We start from the raw sequence: 17,354 nt of genomic DNA, 5'->3' as shown, positions 1-17,354 counted from the left end.
AATATAGAAAGACTTTTCTTGTAGGTTCTAGTTAGCTTTTTGTTGCTTTCTTTCTTGGGGGCATGGATAGTAATTATTAAATTTGTGGATGAATCAAAGTTTGAACATTCATGGAACAGTTGAAATCCCAAAAGATCCCAATAGATTAGAATATTGAACTAAACCAATTGTTCATCTGTTCAATATCAAAGTCTAGTCCTTGTAGCTTCCCTAACTTTCCTTACCCCAGGATATTTGATTAGGGGTTATCTAGGTGTTTCCAGATCAGCTTAACTATGACCCTAGATATATTAGATAGTGGAAGCACATAGTAGAATGGAATGGAAAGAGACTGGATTCTTTCCTAATTACTGTCTATCAGGCCTTGAATTACTTAATCTCAGGTACTAAATAGGTAATATTTAATAATTGTTAGCATTTATATAGCACTTTGAGATTTGGGGAACAATTTACATATATTATCTCATTTGATCCTCATTTTGAGAGGATTAATCTTATGAAGTAGGTGCTATTATTACCTTCATTTACAGACAAGGAAATTAAAGTTGAGAGAGGCTAACTAAAGTCCCTTTAAGTTCTGGTGATAAAATTCTGAGCCTTCCTTTATCTTTCTAACTTTTCTCCCTCAATTCCCAGACAAAATTCTTTCTTCTATTGTTAGTTCTGTTACTTTTCATCCACATTTCTAAAAATGTTCCCCCTGAGGGACACAGTTTTTTCATGCAGTTACTCTCTAAATTTTAAAAGTTTCTTAAACAATTTTAAAGGATTTTTACCCTTGATGTGAAACTGTAAAGGCCTAGAGCTGATAGGAAAAAAACCCTAACAAACTACCAAAGTAGAGACAAGGTAATTGAGAAGAAATTTAAACCTTTTCCTCCTCGCTTTTCTAAAGTCATTTAATAAAGGAAGAAATTGAGACCCATAGAGAGGAAGTAACTTGGCTAAGCTAGTGTCAAGACTAGACTTAAGTGTTCAGTTCAGAATTCGAGAAAGGAATACCTAGAAGTCTATTTTTCTCTAATTTCTTGGAGGCAGCTAGGTGACACACACTGACTGGGCCTGGACTTGGGAAGAACTGAGTTAATTAGCCATATGACTTAAGACATACTAGCTGTGGGATTTTGGACACTTAATTTGCTTCAATTTCCTCAACTGTGACAATGGGGATAAAATAGTACTTACTTCCCAAAGTTGTGAGAATCAAATGAAATAATAATTGTAAAGTGCTTAGTACAGTGCCTAGCATATAGTAAGTGCTATCACAAATGTTAGGTACCATTATTATTACTTAATTTTTATTTCCTTCTCTTTTTTCAACTGTAAAATGGGGTCAATAATAGAACATACTTTGAAGGGATTGTTATGAGCATCAAATTAAGATTTTAGCATTTAGCATAGAAAGAAAGAACCATTCTCAAAATGCTGCATTTTGGGGATAGAAACAAGGAGAATAAAAGGAAGAATGAGCCCATATAAGTGAAGAGAAGCATGAAATTAACATTGACTAAAATGGTGAGATACTAAAGCTATTTGAGAAAGAAAAATCCATCTTTAGCAGAAGAAATTAAAACAGTAAATTTGGATAATTAGAGTATAATAGAGTCCTCAAAAATAACATTTAGCAGTGCCTGGCATATAATAGGGGTTATTGTAAATGTTTATTACCTATTCCATTTCTTTATGGATCTTAGGAATGTTACTTAGCTATACCTGGGCCTTAGTTTCCTCATCATAGGAGAATAAATTTAAATTCTGGATCACCAAGAAAAAATTGTCAAACAGTGTTACTTCACAATAACATCTATATTAGGAACTTTACAGGATTATTAGGAATTTCAAATAAAATTATATATATATATGTGTGTGTGTGTATGCGCGTGCTCACTGAACTGGAGAAATCTCCTTTGCGTCTAGTTTCCCTCCTCACTGTAATGTTAGGGCTAGTTGGATGATATGACTCAGCAGGTTCTTGGGTATTCCAATGCTGCTGTTCATATCATTGCTACTGTTTCCTGGAACCTTAAAAAATGACATCTAAATCCTATGTAAAGTATAAGCATATAGTACTTTGAAGAGGCAAAATAAGTTTGTATTAGCAACTATAAAGCAGATGAGTATCTCAACTAAACCTTGCCAAACCAATTTTCTCAAGAAAGGCAGAAATATATATACCACAGACCCAGTGAGATTGCCAAAAATAACACACACACACACACACACACACACACACACACACACACGAGATAATTTGAGCCAGAGGGAACATTAATGACCTTCAAATCGCAATTCCCCATTTAATGGTTGAGAAAGCTAACTACCAGCAAAGTTTGTAACCAGGGCTATATAACTAATTAATAGAAAAGTCCAGGGTTAGAACCCAGGATTTTTGGTTGCCATTGTTCACTATTCTACATTGTGCAAAGCTAAAGGAGATTATGCATAGAAAGTAAGAACCATGCTCAAAATGCTGCATTTTGGGGTAGAAACAAGGAGAATAAAAGGAAGAATGAGCCCATATAAGTGAAGAGAAGCATGAAATTAACATTGACTAAAATGGTTGAGATGCTAAAGTTATTTGAGAGAGAAAAATCCATCTTTAGCAAAAGAAATTAAAACAATAAATTTGGATAATTAGAGTATAATAGAGTCCTCAAAAATAAATGTAACATAAAGCAGATAAGGGGCAAATTGGAATGGTAAAAATATGCTTTATATGTGATAAAATTCTAGAAAATGTATTATATCTACAATTCCAGATGACAAGCTCTGAGGCATATGGAAAAAGTGTTTTAATATTATGGATAATTTACTAAAACTAAAAATCTTTGATTATCAACTGGAAGGATCCTGGGGAAAAGTAGGGGTATGGTATTTTGTGAAGTATAAGGGGAGGAGGGGTGAAAATTGAACAAAACCTTCAAATCTTCCTGGAACCTTAAAAAATGACATCTAAATTCTATGTCAAGTATAAGCATATAGTACCTTGAAGAGAGAACAAAACCTTCTAACCTTTAAAGGAGGATATACTACAGTTCCTTGAACAGAGTTCAATAAAGAGATGCTGAGCTAAGTGAATGAAAACTTGAAGTGACCTTGCAAGGAATTGGAGAAATAAAGTTGGAATGATACACTGAGAAGCTCCTTGGCAAAAAGGTGAATGCAATTAAAGGGACGTACTGCTAAGCCACTAGAAAGATTAAAGGAGTGTAAATAAATAGTTTGCCAATAGAATCCTACTTTGCTATCTTACTATGATATAGATCCAATGCTGGTGGCAACAGCAAAGTTCTGTAAGGTCTTGCCAACTGGCAAGGTTTCCATTGCACTTCTGGCAGTGGACTCCATGTTTGTTGTCTGAGAACCAGCTTAGGTAGCTTTGAAGAGGTTCATCATGAAAGGATTGACCATCAATTAAATGATGATTTTTTTTTGGCTGTAGCTGTTCATGAAATTGGTTTTCTAAGAGGCACAAATGGTTTGCAATATGTATTAGTGGAGACAGACATGAAATCATTGATCCTTGAAATATTAAAGTAAGAAAAATCTTCATAGGACTATAGATTTATAGCTAGAAGGGATCTTAGAGGCCATCCAGTCCAACACCCTCATATTACAAATTAAGAAACTGAGGCCCATGCAGGTTAAGTGATTTGCCTAAAATGACACAAATAATGAAAGAGTTGAACTCAAAAAGTCAAAATTTTATGTACTTTCTTAGTATAATGCACAGCCTACATAGCACAGATTAAATCACTTAGAAGATCTGATCAATGTTCATTCTTCCTGTAGGTTGCCTTTTGAAATACCCAAAGTTTAATAAACTCATATTAGCACTAGCCTTATAAATATATCAAAAATTTGAAGTGGAATACTGAAGTATAAGTCCCAGTTATGCAATTTTAAAGTCATTTAGCCCTTTGGTTTTCTCATCTGCAAAATGGGGATAATTATATTTTGATTACCTATTTTAGAGAGCTGCTGTGAGGCTCAAAGGAGAAAATATGGGATGCATGCAACATAGTTCTGTTATCGAGAAATCAGGAAGATTTATTTCCCAAGTTGAAATCCAGCTTCAGATATGTACTAGCTGTGTGACCTTGGACAAGACAATTTTGTTTGCCTCCATTTCCTCATCTGTAAAATGAATTGGAGAAGGAAATGACAAATCACTCCAGGATCTTTGCCAAGAAAATCTCAAATGGGGTCACAAAGAGTTAGACATGACTGAAGAGTAGCAACAACAGCAAGTGGTTGACATTTTTATAAATTTTGATTCAGACAGGTCTTATAATTTAGCCAGGGTCACATAGCTAGTAAGTGATAGAGACAGGAATCAAAGCTAGGTCTTTTGGATTTCAATCTGGAACTCTTATCTACTTTATCACACTTCTTTCCAATGTTCCCTCAGTAGCAACTACATTCTGTAAGATGGTTTGTCTCCACAGAAAATTTCCCCAGATCAGGGATTCTTAATAAATTCCTTTCCAACATAGGAATAGGTTCATGAGGTCCATGAACTTAAATGGTAAACATTACATTTTTATTTTCCTTTGCTTTTAACTGTATTTCCTTCAAATATTGTTCTGAAAAGGGATCCATAGGCATTTCCAAACTGCCATAGAGTCCATTACACAAAAAAGTTAACCATCTCTGCTTTAAAATGTTCTGATTTTTTTAGTTTTTTTAATTTTTAAAATGGTTTTTCTGTCTCCTTCCTTGTTGACATGCTATTTTAGGTATTACTTATGTCACTGTCAATGTACTTATGTTTAGCAGTCTCCCCAGATTCTGAGTCTAATTTTCTTATTTTAATATTTTGTAATCTGGGAAACCACATCACTAAAGTTGTTAGAAATAGGTGTGGATTACCAGCAAATAGCTTCAGCAGAGATCAGAGCTTTTGATGAATGAGCTGGTTGTTTTTTTTTTTTTTTTAACCTCTCTTTTGTACAGAGTTTTCTTAGTGCTTAACTCCTGATTTTTGACAGTATTCTGGATAGCTGAGTCTGGTTGATAAGTTGGGTTAATGAGATATTATTGTATAAAACTGCTGAGTCTGATACTCTAAATTGATTTCCTGTTCATCAGCTATAAGAGCTGGACAGTAGTGATTTGGAGATTTCTAAGGATCAAAGGTCTTTGCATATCTGAAGAGAGGCAACTGTCTTCTCTGTTTTGGTATCAGAATACTATTATTAAAAGGGTGAAAAATCACTAAAATCAAAGGAGAAAGGTCAGCACATGAAGAGGGAAGGCTGCAGTATTCTAGCAGACCAGGATTATTTGATTTGTTTGCTTTTAAGAGCTGAGCCCCTGCCAACTTGGATTATTCACAAAAAAACAAATAGCCTTGGCCAATCATTCGTTTGGGCCATAGACCAGTAATGTGGATTCAATCATAGTCTATCCCACTTGCTGATTACACATTTATCTAAGTGGCACATATTTCAGGCAAAACCATATCTTTGCAAATCCATTACCCCAACCCCAGTGATGCTGATGTTATATTGTACAAAACACATCATTCAGGTGGAAACAACATAGGAAGCTATGCAGCCATACAATAACCTGATTAAGTTTTAATATTATAACCTTCCATTTGCAGTAATGTGCATAAAAAAGTGCCTTGGAAAAACAGTGCATCAAGAATTTATAAACAAATCCAGAGATGAAGCATAAAATGAAATTTCCTTTAATTTGCTTCTCCCTCGTTTTCCCCTACCAGTGGGTTTAGGCAAATAATCTCCCCTTATTTCCTAACTCATCAATAGGTGAGTTGAGCACAACAAAAAAAAAAATCTGCAAGAGCTTTGACTTCTGAAGTGTGACAGTGGATGTAGCCTGAATTTGGAAGTTGAGTTTGATTCAAATCTCAGCTCTGTTCCCCCCTTCCCCTTCCTTTTCTTTCCTTCTTCTTTCCCTTTATTCTTCTCCTTTCCCTTTCCCCTTTCCCCTTCCTGTGCCACTTCTCTTGCCCCTGATCTTTTTCCTTTTTCTTTCCCTTCTTTTCTTTCCTTCCTTTCTTCTCCCCCCCCTTAAACTATATAGTGTTTTATTAAATATTTCTCAGTTTTGTCATCTGAAAAAGGAAAGAGTTGAGGTAGATGGTCTCTAAGGTCCCTGTCAAAAATTCTGTGGTACCATAACTTTCCTCCCACATAATTGTAATTTTATCAATATAGGGAGCACCTAGTAATACATTTCATCTACTATTATTGGGTGTGCTGAAACATTAAACCATTTCCCAGAATTACATAACAGCCTGTGTCAGAGACACACTTTGAATTCATATCATTCTTATGTTGAGTATGGTTACTCTCCATCAATTGTCACTATTTCATTACTTTAGACTAGTGAGACTTGGTAACAGTCGTCCTTCCAGCTTCCATTATGAAGATGCAATAAATCTCATCCACATACTTTTAGAGCTGGAGAGGACTTTAACACCTTGTCTAATATTTTTGTTTGACAAAAGGGCAACCTGTGGCTCAGAGAGATTAAATAACTTGTCTAAGATCCCACACCCATCTAGTGATAGATTTAAGCTAGTATCTATGTCTCATGACTATAAGGTTCATGTTTCTTTCCATTACATCATGCTTGCTCTGATTAGTCCAATTATTTCATTTTATAGATAATAAAAATGAGGCTTAGAGGTTCCATGCCTTTCCCAGAATGACAAGTTAGTGAGTTTAACTCAAGTCACTTATTAGTTCAGAGTTCTTTCTAAGATATCCTTTGTCTTTTATCAGTTGATTCTCTCTACTACATCAGGATATCTGAAGCCATTCAAGTGCGAGTTGGTGACCTAAAGTGGTAAGCTGCCATCAGCTACCTAATCACCGAGTCTTTCTCACTTTTACAGATATTGATCTATGATCTGATACTCTCATCTTAGAGATTCTACTTAGCTTAGTACTGCTGTGGGCATGGCAATTCATATTTGCAAAAAATCTATTAAACAAATGTTTGCTTTGCTTTCTATATAATTGTAGAATAGTTAGAAAACCAGAAGTGAAATTTGTATGTCAATCCAGTGGGTGGTAACTGGGAAGTACACAGATAAATCTAAACACCTCTAAGAATTAGCAATTAGTGGATGGGATAAAAGAGAAACACGGCTTCTATGGATCTGATTTCAGACTTTGAGTGGAGAATTGTTAATAGAAACTTAATTTGAAAACCCAGAAGCAAGAAGAAAAATAAAGTCAACTACTGCTTCCTCAGAAGTCTCCATTCTGGTCAATTCCTAGTTGCTCTGTTCTTTCACCTTTGTAAATATAGCTAATTTTGATCAATCTGTCCATTCCCTATGGATCACTCAGACACTCTAGTGTTTATGTTTCTATGTTTAATCAGAATATTTTTTCTTCACTGAATCCCTGCAACCACATATTTTCCTATCTGTTCTCATTTTCTCTCTAGTAATATAGTTGTTACACCATCAAATATAACCCCTTATTAGGTAATTTCAAATGGTAACATGAGCAGCTGCTATGTGCAAGATTCTAAAAGGTATATAGACAAATGAACCCCAGATTTAGCAAGCTTATAATTTGGTTGACCCTTTTGCTGATCAAACAAACCAACGTCAGATGATAGACTTTTGTCAAGTTTCCAAAGTATTCCTCCCTCCTTCTTCTTCCCAAACACCAGAACACTAATAAAGCAGATGCCCAACCTGCCCCAACCTGCTTAGTCTTGTTTGCCATCACACTGTTGAATTATGGCCTTAGCCAGTGAGGAGAGGGAGACAGGATAGACAGGTTGCTGGTTGGAGTAGCTATATCTAAAAATGATTTCTGTTCTAAAATAATGTGAAGGAAATGGTTTAACCTAGGTCAATCAGTCCTTCCCTTCTAGACCATTCACCTAAGGCAAAATTTCCTGGGTCATCGTCTGAGATGTTTGTTAATGCCTTATTTCTCCAATTAAGATGTGTCTGATTCTTATTCATTTATGATGTTTTTTTTTTTTTGACTGGGGGACATGGAAGAGAAGGTGGAGAGATTGGCTGTGTCTATTTGATGCCAAAACATCTGGCCAATTCAGTCTAAGATTCATTTAAAGCAGTCATTTGAGGCCATATGGGAAAAAATCTAGATGAATAACTGAATTCTGACCTAATTGATATAATTGATGATATTTGTACCAGCTGACATCTATATGGTACTTTAAGGTTTACTAAATACTTCATGCACATTTTCTTGAGCCTCATAATAACTGTAAGGCAGTTGATATTATTCCCCCATTGTATAGACAAGGAAGTTTAGATTAAATGACTTGCTCATGGCCACAACGCTAGAATTAAAAGTAGGATTGAAATCTAGGCTTCCATTATCAACTGTGCCATGCATACTGCCTCTCTGCCATTGAACATGGTTAGAGTTATAGGATGAAATAGTGGAAAGTGGTGCTGGGTTTGAATCCCAGCTCTGCCACTACTGTCTTTGGGATCTTGGGCAGACCTTTGTTTCCTCATAAGAAAACGGAGTCAGTAACCTCAAAGTTCTCTTGTAGATTTAAATCTGTGATTTATTTGAAAGTAAGAGGAACTCTTTGAAAGAAAAAGGATAACAAATAGAATGTTAGACTTGGAGACAGGAAAACCTGATTTCACATTCTATTTCAGATATTTATTACCTAGTTAGAAAGAACCTTAGAAAAAGTGATTTATCTTCTCTCAGCCTCAGTTTTCCTTATCTGTAAACTGGGGATAATAATGACATCATCAAAAGGCTATTTGATCAAAAGATCAAATGAAACCACTTGTAAAGTGCATCATAAATCTTAAAGTTGACTATAAATGCTAATTATTATTATGTTTTCATGCTAATTTGCATTGATTTCTATTCCATTTCCTTTCAATCTATAACATGAAAAATTTTGCTTGAATCATTTAGAGACTAGTCTTTTTTTGGGGGGTGGGGTGCCTAAAACACCATGACTTAATGAAATGGGAAACCTTGGACTTTGTTTTTCTATCTAAAGGTCTTTACAAAGAGAGGGAGATAATCCCCAGAACATTTAATTCAATTTGATTCAGCTTAGCTTAGGTCAGGTCAAATATATTCTCTGTGTGTCCCCTGAGTATAATTCCTAGATATTATCCTGGTGGTGCTATAATAGCCCCATAAAACACTGGTTTTTTACGTGTATTTCATGGATATGTGCAAGAATATGAGAAATGGAACTAATAGAACATATTCTAGAATCCATTTCCTCCTAACCCCCACTTCGTAGAATCTGTAGACTTAGCTCAAATATAACCTCCTATAGAAGACTTCTTATGATTCTTTTGTTAGTGCCTCCCAAACCCCAACATTCCTTTCAAATTACTTTGTATTTTTTTTGTATTTTTGTATTTATTTATTTATATAAAAATATATATGCTATGCTAAATATGTCTACATAGTTTGACTTGAAATTTGCAATTAAGCTCATCAAGGAGTCATATTTCTTTCCCCACCCAACATATACAGCAGCAAACAAAATACCTCAAGCTTACTTGAAAGCCTGATTATACTCATCTGTTCATGTTCCCCCCCCAATAGAATATAAGTTCTGTGAATATATGGGTTATTTTCCATTTGCCTTCATATTCCCAGTATCTAGAAATAGTACCTGACACATAGTAGGAACTTAATGCTTGCTGAGCTCATTTTTTTTGAATTTATATGAACACAGGCAAATTCTTTGATCTCTCTGAGCCTTAGGCTCTTCCCCTCTAAAAAAGGGGGAGTTTTTCAAACATTAAAGAACTTTTTAAAATGTGTCAGTTATTATCAGATGGAAATATTGATTGATGGAATACTTTCCTACTAATTTTGTTGGTTGTGTAAAGGTCACTTATGACTGTAGGAAGCTCAGCCATCTGGCAGCTGTCTTTGCATAATATACAAGTATCCAGAAAATAACTTTAAAGGTGTTTTTAAGAAATCAACTTGATTATAATATGAATTTTTTTTGCATTTTAAGACATTACTACTTTTCTATGTCATCTAAAAGATTATCATTGGACTTAGCCTTATATGTACATATATATATGTATGTATACACACACACACACACACACACACACACACACACATATATATATATATATATATATATATATATATATATATATATATATATTGCATTTCCTGGCTCTAAGAAATAAAAATATTTTCAACAAAACCAACAGACAGACTCTGATTACATAATTTATGTTCATAGCCTTCTACTAGTCTACCAAGAAAAAAAAAAAAAAGAGACTTGTTTCACAGTCACTTCTCCAGGAAGAAGATTGCCTTTCACAATGAATCAAAATTCAACTATCTTTTGTTATTAGTTCCATTTATATTATCATGTTCATTTTGTTGATTGTCTAGTTCTGTTTGTTTTATTCTACATCAGTTCTCTATCATATTTGTCATTTTGTTTTAAGGTGGAATAGTATTCTAATTATACTTCCATGCCACAATTTGTTCACCCATTTTTCAACTGATGGATTCCTATTTTGTTTCTAGTTTTTTTGTGCCAACTTTAAAAGATGCTGTTATGAAAGTTTTAGTATATATTGGGACTATCATCTCACCTGGATATATGAGCAGCAGCAGAATGGCTGGGTCAAAGAGTACAAATCATTTATTGATTTTTCTTACACAATGCCAAATTGTTATATAGAAGGGTTGAACAAATTCATAGTCCTACATCAACTGTTTCATCTTTTATCAGCTTTCCAACTTTGAGGAGAATCTTTGGAGTGATTTTATTTTGTATTTCTCTTATCATGAATAATTTAAAGTATTCTTTCATGTAGCTGTTGATAGTTCACAATTTTTTTTTGAAAACTGTTCATGTTTTGTATTCTGATGGAAGTGGACCTCTTCGATAAAGAGAGCCTTAATTGATCAAAGATGGACAGAAGCAGCTACACCCAGAGAAAGAACACTGAGAAATGAATATAAACTGCTTGCATTTTTGTTTTTCTTCCCGGGTTGTTTCTACCTTCTGAATTCAATTCTCCCTGTGCAACAAGAAAACTGTTCGGTTCTGCACACATATATTGTATCTAGGATATACTGTAACCCATTCAACATGTAAAGGACTCTTGCCATCTGGGGGAAGGGTGGAGGGAGGGAGGGGAAAAATTGGAACAGAAGTGAATGCAAGGGATAATGCTGTAAAAAATTACCCTGGCATGCATTCTATCAACAAAAAGTTATTTAAAAAAAAAGAAAACTGTTCATGTTCTTTGACCACTTATCAGTTGGAGAATAGAATTGGTATATTGCTGGCCTACCCATCACTGAAATACTTTGTTGACTTTGGGAAACTCTCCATATTCATTTCACAAAATGGCAATGTATTCCTATAGGGGTAACATTTAAAGATAGAGACACAGAATGGAAATTTTCTGGGAGAGGGAATTTCTTTGACCAGGAAAGGAGCCATTAAAAACCAACTAAAGCATTCTGAATTGAATTTAGAGCATGTCTACTAATCACAAGATATTCACCAATGCTCGCCTATACATGGTATAATATGAAGTGACTTACCCTTGTTCATTTACTGTTTATGTAATTCTACTGCATTACATTCATAGAACCTACTTATCAGTTTGCAAAATGTTTTCTTTCTTTAGATTATGTATATTTATGATGCAGTGTTTTCTAGGATGGGAAAAATGCTGGTGGTCTATCATTCCAGAATATGTTCCCTGTTGGATGCAGAACACCTTGAATATTCCTAACATTTCTCTCTTTCTCTGTGTTGCTTTCTTTATCACTCTTTCTCCTCCCTCCCCTCTCACAGGGCTGATTGTCTACCTGGGAATGATGGCCGGGGCCTTCATCTGGGGTGGCCTGGCAGATAAACTTGGGAGGAAGAAAGTTCTTGGCATGTCTCTGGCACTCAACGCCTCCTTTGCATCCCTCTCCTCCTTTGTGCAGGGCTATGGTTTCTTCCTCTTCTGCCGCCTTATCTCGGGTATAGGGTATGTACACCTAACATAAGATATGCCACTCTGAGTCAGACCAGTTCAAATTCTATTTCCTGGGCAAGTTTCTTATTCTTTCTAAGATACAGGCAAGAAAAGGACTAATCATCCAACTGTGACCTTTCTTTGGACCTCTTAAAGGCAGAAATCCAAATCCTCGCTTGAAGAAAGTTGGGGCAAATTCCAAATCACTGCCACCTTAGCCTTGGAAAGAAGTCTCCTGACATTTCTTCCCACTCCAGATCTATGATTTTTTTGTAGCTTTTTCCTGAAATCTTCATTCAGGACTGATGGGAGGGACTATGTACTGTTATCTATCCAAATGAGTATTTTGTCTCTATTGATCTTGGGTATTGGAATAGCTGGGATACAGTGAAAATAACCTTCTCTGATTTTGTAGTCTTTTGTCTCTTCTCTAAGAATTAGATGAATGAAGTAAGAAATCCCTTATCTAAATATTTTTAAGGCTTTCTAGGAAGGAAGAGAAATGGGATGTGTGTATATTTGGAATAAAGCATAGAAATAAAAGGTCCACAATTTGAATACAAACTAACACTTTAAATTAAATTCACATTTATTAGACAAGTTGCTTTGCTTCTGGTGCTCAAGATTGATATGAGACTTTCCCTCTTTTGCTGGACCTTATAATTTTTTTTAATTGAAGTTTTTTATTTTCAAAACATATGGAAACTCTTACAAAGCCTTGTGTTCCAATTTCCCTCCCCTTTCTCACCATCAACTCCCCTAGATGGCAAGTAATCCAATATATGTTAAACATGGTAAAATATATGTAAATCCAAACCTTACAGTCTTCGAATTATGAGTAAGTAAATGGGGCATTTTTATATGTAAAAGAAAATTGAGGTATGATCAAAGTGGCAAACAATAATGACTTTAAAAGACTGAAGATGAAACAAATACATCTTTTTTAATGGAGAAGTAATGGATTCAAGATGCTGAATGAGATAGATATTCTTATATAAGACAATTGTGTTGATTTGTTTTGCTGGACTATACATATTTGTTTTCAGGGAAAGTTTCTCTGAAGGTAGTTTAGTTGGTAGTAATCATTATAAAACAATACCACCAAAAACTATTCTGAAATTTAAAAAAAAGAGAGTTAGCTGGAAGCAGCTTAAATTAAAGTAGTAAGCAATTCAGTGTGTTATTCTCTATATAATTTTTAATCTACTAAGAAAAAAACTGGCATCAAAATCATAATATTGTATCTAAGATTTAGGCGCAAATTGGGTACTTATTGGTTACCTCAATCAGAAGGATCCCAACCATTATAGAGACAATTGCTTGCTCTGAATATAATGAAATAATTAGAATTTCTGAGCTTCTTGATAAAATTTGCTCCTTAAATTTATCAAAATGCTTCAAGTTGTTTTATTTTTTACTTATCATATGTTCTTGATTTACTAACTAGTCAATTCACCTTAGCTCATTAGCTTTGTCATAGTTTAACCAGGATGATCAGTCAACTTCTTAATGAAACTTAGTTCCTTCATTTTATTCTGCAAGTATTATACTTCAGCGTCTCTATAGTTCTATCATCTCTCAACATAGTACACTAATTGGATAGGTAAGGGGGTGGGGTCAAGAGTTGATGATGCTTGTTATCTTCCCTTTTCTATACACATCTTCCTCTTTGGTATTTTCTCCCCCTCAGGATCGGGGGGTCCCTCCCCATTGTATTTGCCTATTTCTCTGAATTCTTATCTCGTGAGAAGAGGGGAGAACACCTCAGTTGGCTCTGCATGTTCTGGATGATTGGGGGAATTTATGCTTCAGCAATGGCCTGGACTATCATTCCACACTATGGTAAGTATCCTAGATTCAAAATATTGATATCATGATTATGTTTTCAATAGTTTTAATACCTATATCTAAAATATCTTTTCTCTTCTTTTCCCTTTGTTTGAAACATTCTCTTAGACATGGTTTTTGGACAACTTTCTTTTATTCCAAAACTCTTGTAATCCTCCTGAAATAATAACAACAAAAAAATCTACCTGGAAATTATGCAAATTTTCCTCCCTCCCATTGAATATTATTAATATTTTTAAAAAGACAATGGGAAAGAAATGATAGCCACTTTTTAGCTTACAGAACTTGAAAAGTCTAAAGAGATCATATAATTCAGCTACTGTATCTGTAGAAAAGGTATTTTTATTCTCATATTATAGTTGTGTCAAGAAACACATGGAGCTATGATAGACATATCTCCCCTGAATTAGCATAGGCCAGTTCATAGACGTGTATGGGTATAGAGAAACATAACATTTTAGGATTGTATGTCATTAATTACATTTCTGGCTAGGAAATCTACTAACACTAATTATTTAAAGACTGACCATAGAGGTTATAAGATAAAAACACATGAGCAAACATCTTAATAAAATTTAGAAGTGGTGACTTGGGACCAGAAACAGGGATGAGATTTGTGATCATCTCTACTGGAAGAGTACAAGTCTGGAAGTGGGAATAGAGGGGAATAGATGTATTTGACAAACTTTGTAAATGTCAAATCAATAGGATTTGTCAACTTACTAGGCATAAAAAATAAGGGAGAGAGAAGAATCAAAGGTAACATCAAGGTTTTGATACTAGAGAACAGATGAATGATAATGTCATTGGCAGAAAGAGTAGAATCAGAAGTAGGAATGTTTGGGATTTTTTGAGGAAGATAATAAACTAATTTTAGGGTATGTGCAGTTGATATTTTGCTGGTATGTTTAGGAATTGAGAAGTTGGAAATATTGTTTTCAAATGCAGGATAGAATTCTGGAAATATCAATTGGGCTATTACATCTATTTATTGGTAACACTTGTAGCCATAGAATCTAATCATTTTGCCAAGGAAGATAGTGTAGAGAGATAATATGACAGGATCAAGGAAAAAGCCTTAGAAACCATTTACCTTAAGAACTTAGGAAGAAGAGAAGAGCAGTAAAGGAGAGACCTAAAGAATGAGGAGAAATGTGTGAGAACTGGAAGAGAGTGGTGTCCCTGAAGATCAGGAAAGAGAAAAGATAATAAAAATAATAAATTTACATAGCATATCACATAATAAGTATACTTTGTGTGCTAGTGTATTATTAATTCCATTTTACAAATGAGGAAACTGAAGTTCAGAGATATTAAATACTTCAACCTCAGTCACTACAACATACCACATCTAAAGCTTCTAAACAGGCAAGGAAGAAAGCAACTGCAAAAAGATCATTGGGTTTGAGAATTAGGAGATGTATGGATATTTTTGAGAAAATATTTTCATACAGTGATGGTGAAGAAAGACAGATTGTAAAGGTCTGAAGACAGAGAGGAGTATTAGAAAATGGAAAGATGGTTGTTAGATTGTTTTTTCCCCAAGAAGTTGGTTGTGGAAGTAATCGATACAATAACTAGATGGTACAGTGTGTGTGTGTGTGTGTGTGTGTGTGTGTGTGTGTGTGTGTGTGTGTGTTTTAGGATTGAGAAGATTTAAATATTTTTATAGAAGGAGGATGAATCTGGGTTGTAGGAGTATACTGAATTAGAGGCAGAAGTGGGTCAAAAGAATTGCCTTTGAGTTGAGACTGATCTACTTTAGTAATACATTGATTGTGTAATTCTTTACTGTTGAATCTTGTATATGTTTATTGTGTAATATTTTGTATTCATTATCTGTATTTGCATCACATCTCCCAGTTAGATTCTAAGCTTTGTGAAGACCTGGATCATTTCTTGCCTAAACTTTGTATGTAGCCCCAAACATAACAAAGTACACTGCACATAGTAGATTTTAAAATGATTTTGAATGAATGAATCTCTGCTTTGATGAGTCTCAGTGAAGGCATAATGGAAAGAAGGCAGTAACTAGCAAGATTAAATACTTGAAGTAGAGATATAAATAAAATTGCCTAGAGTCATTTAACTGATAAGTACTAGAGATGGACTACAGGTAACCTAGGTGTTATTCCCTTCCCCCCAGTACACCATGATTTGTCTTTGGGCTAATTGTTTGTAGTTATTTAGCTCTCCCCATGGAGGAATCAATTATTTCAAAATACTTAGATGATTCACTTTTAAGTGAAGACCATCCAGGCCAGGGCTTAGCAAACGCACTCTTATTCTCAGTAATTTCAGAAAAGGATACTGTTCTCTCTCCATAAGAAGGGCAAGGTAGATGAAGTTTTGAAACTGTATAGCATTTAGTGATTTCATGTCCATGATATTTTTGAGCCTTTTGAGAGTAATATTATACAATGGAAATGGTACTGGATTAAGAATTAAAAGTTCAAATGTAGGTTTCCTGGTGTGATCTTGGTGAAGTGAAAAACCTTTCTGTGCCTCTGTATCCTAATCTTTAAAGTGAGGAGGGTTTGGACTAGATTGGGAGAGGGAATCCCACCTCTCAGGTCCTGTCTAGTTCAGAATTTATAATCCTGACTCATCAATACTGTTCCACTTGGTCTTTTTTGACAGTATCTCTAAACCAATGAGAGTTATATGTGGAGGAAATATGGTTTAGGAAAACAATGGGATTTTTTGTCTAAAACAAAGAGTGTGTCTGTATAAGTAAAATAAAATGAAGAGCAGAACAGTTTATCAGTTATTTCTTGTGATGTAGACAGTTTAATCTGAATATTTAGGATGAAAATTCCATCTTTCCTTAAGAATTTTTCTATTATCCAGAATTTTTTCTAATATTCGTTTTTTGTTTTGTTTTGTTTTCCTGTTTGTATTGGCTCATTCAGAAAAAGTTTGAGAAAAGTTTTGATTTTTATCTTAATATTTTCCTTGTCTCTCTTTTCTTTAATACCATTACGTATAAGTTGATATTTAAAAATGAAGCATACAACTAAATTAAAGTTTTTCTTGGGGTAGAGGAATTAGAAATATAAATTATATCTAGAAAAAACAGGAAAGTGGTATGACCATGAGCAGGTTTCTTCCTCATCTGTAATCTGAATAGGAGGGTAGGCCCATATGAAAAATCCAAATAGAAAAAATTCTATCATTGTTAGATAAATTTTGTCAGAAATAGCCAAATAGTTGATATAGTTGTATAGTCTCTCATTTTTTCAGTTCTTTGCAAAATTTTCTTAAAGATTTTAAAAGTAAGACTGATAAATTGGCAAGCCACTAAATTCTCTCAGATCCTACTTATCAGATTGTTGGCTGTTGGTCGTCTTTTGTGCTCAGAGAGAACCAAGAAGATACCACTTGACTTGCGTCAAGGTACAGTGTGTTAGACTATGGCTGAATAATAGATCAATAGGAGCTTGGAAGACTCTACCACAGGTTGGACACAATAGTCCATATTTGGAGAGGAGATGTCTCTAAATTTGCACATTTTGTTTCCTTTGAGCTGTTACAG

General features: G+C 34.5%; 1 protein-coding gene across 3 annotated transcripts in view; it reads left to right on the top strand.

Annotated features, from left to right (window-relative positions):
• The window catches only part of SV2B (synaptic vesicle glycoprotein 2B), a 170,842-nt gene that overhangs the window by 113,438 nt on the left and 40,050 nt on the right, over window positions 1-17,354 (top strand). For all 3 annotated transcript variants that reach the window (XM_051981054.1, XM_051981055.1, XM_051981056.1), the window contains exons 3-4: window positions 11,803-11,983; window positions 13,662-13,813. In XM_051981054.1, the coding sequence (XP_051837014.1) occupies window positions 11,803-11,983; window positions 13,662-13,813 (333 nt within the window). The remainder of the gene's footprint in view (window positions 1-11,802; window positions 11,984-13,661; window positions 13,814-17,354) is intronic.

Source organism: Antechinus flavipes, chromosome 2 (genome assembly GCF_016432865.1).
Source record: "Antechinus flavipes isolate AdamAnt ecotype Samford, QLD, Australia chromosome 2, AdamAnt_v2, whole genome shotgun sequence".
Taxonomy (NCBI): Eukaryota; Metazoa; Chordata; class Mammalia; order Dasyuromorphia; family Dasyuridae; genus Antechinus; species Antechinus flavipes.
This window is presented reverse-complemented; position numbering and strand designations above follow the sequence as displayed.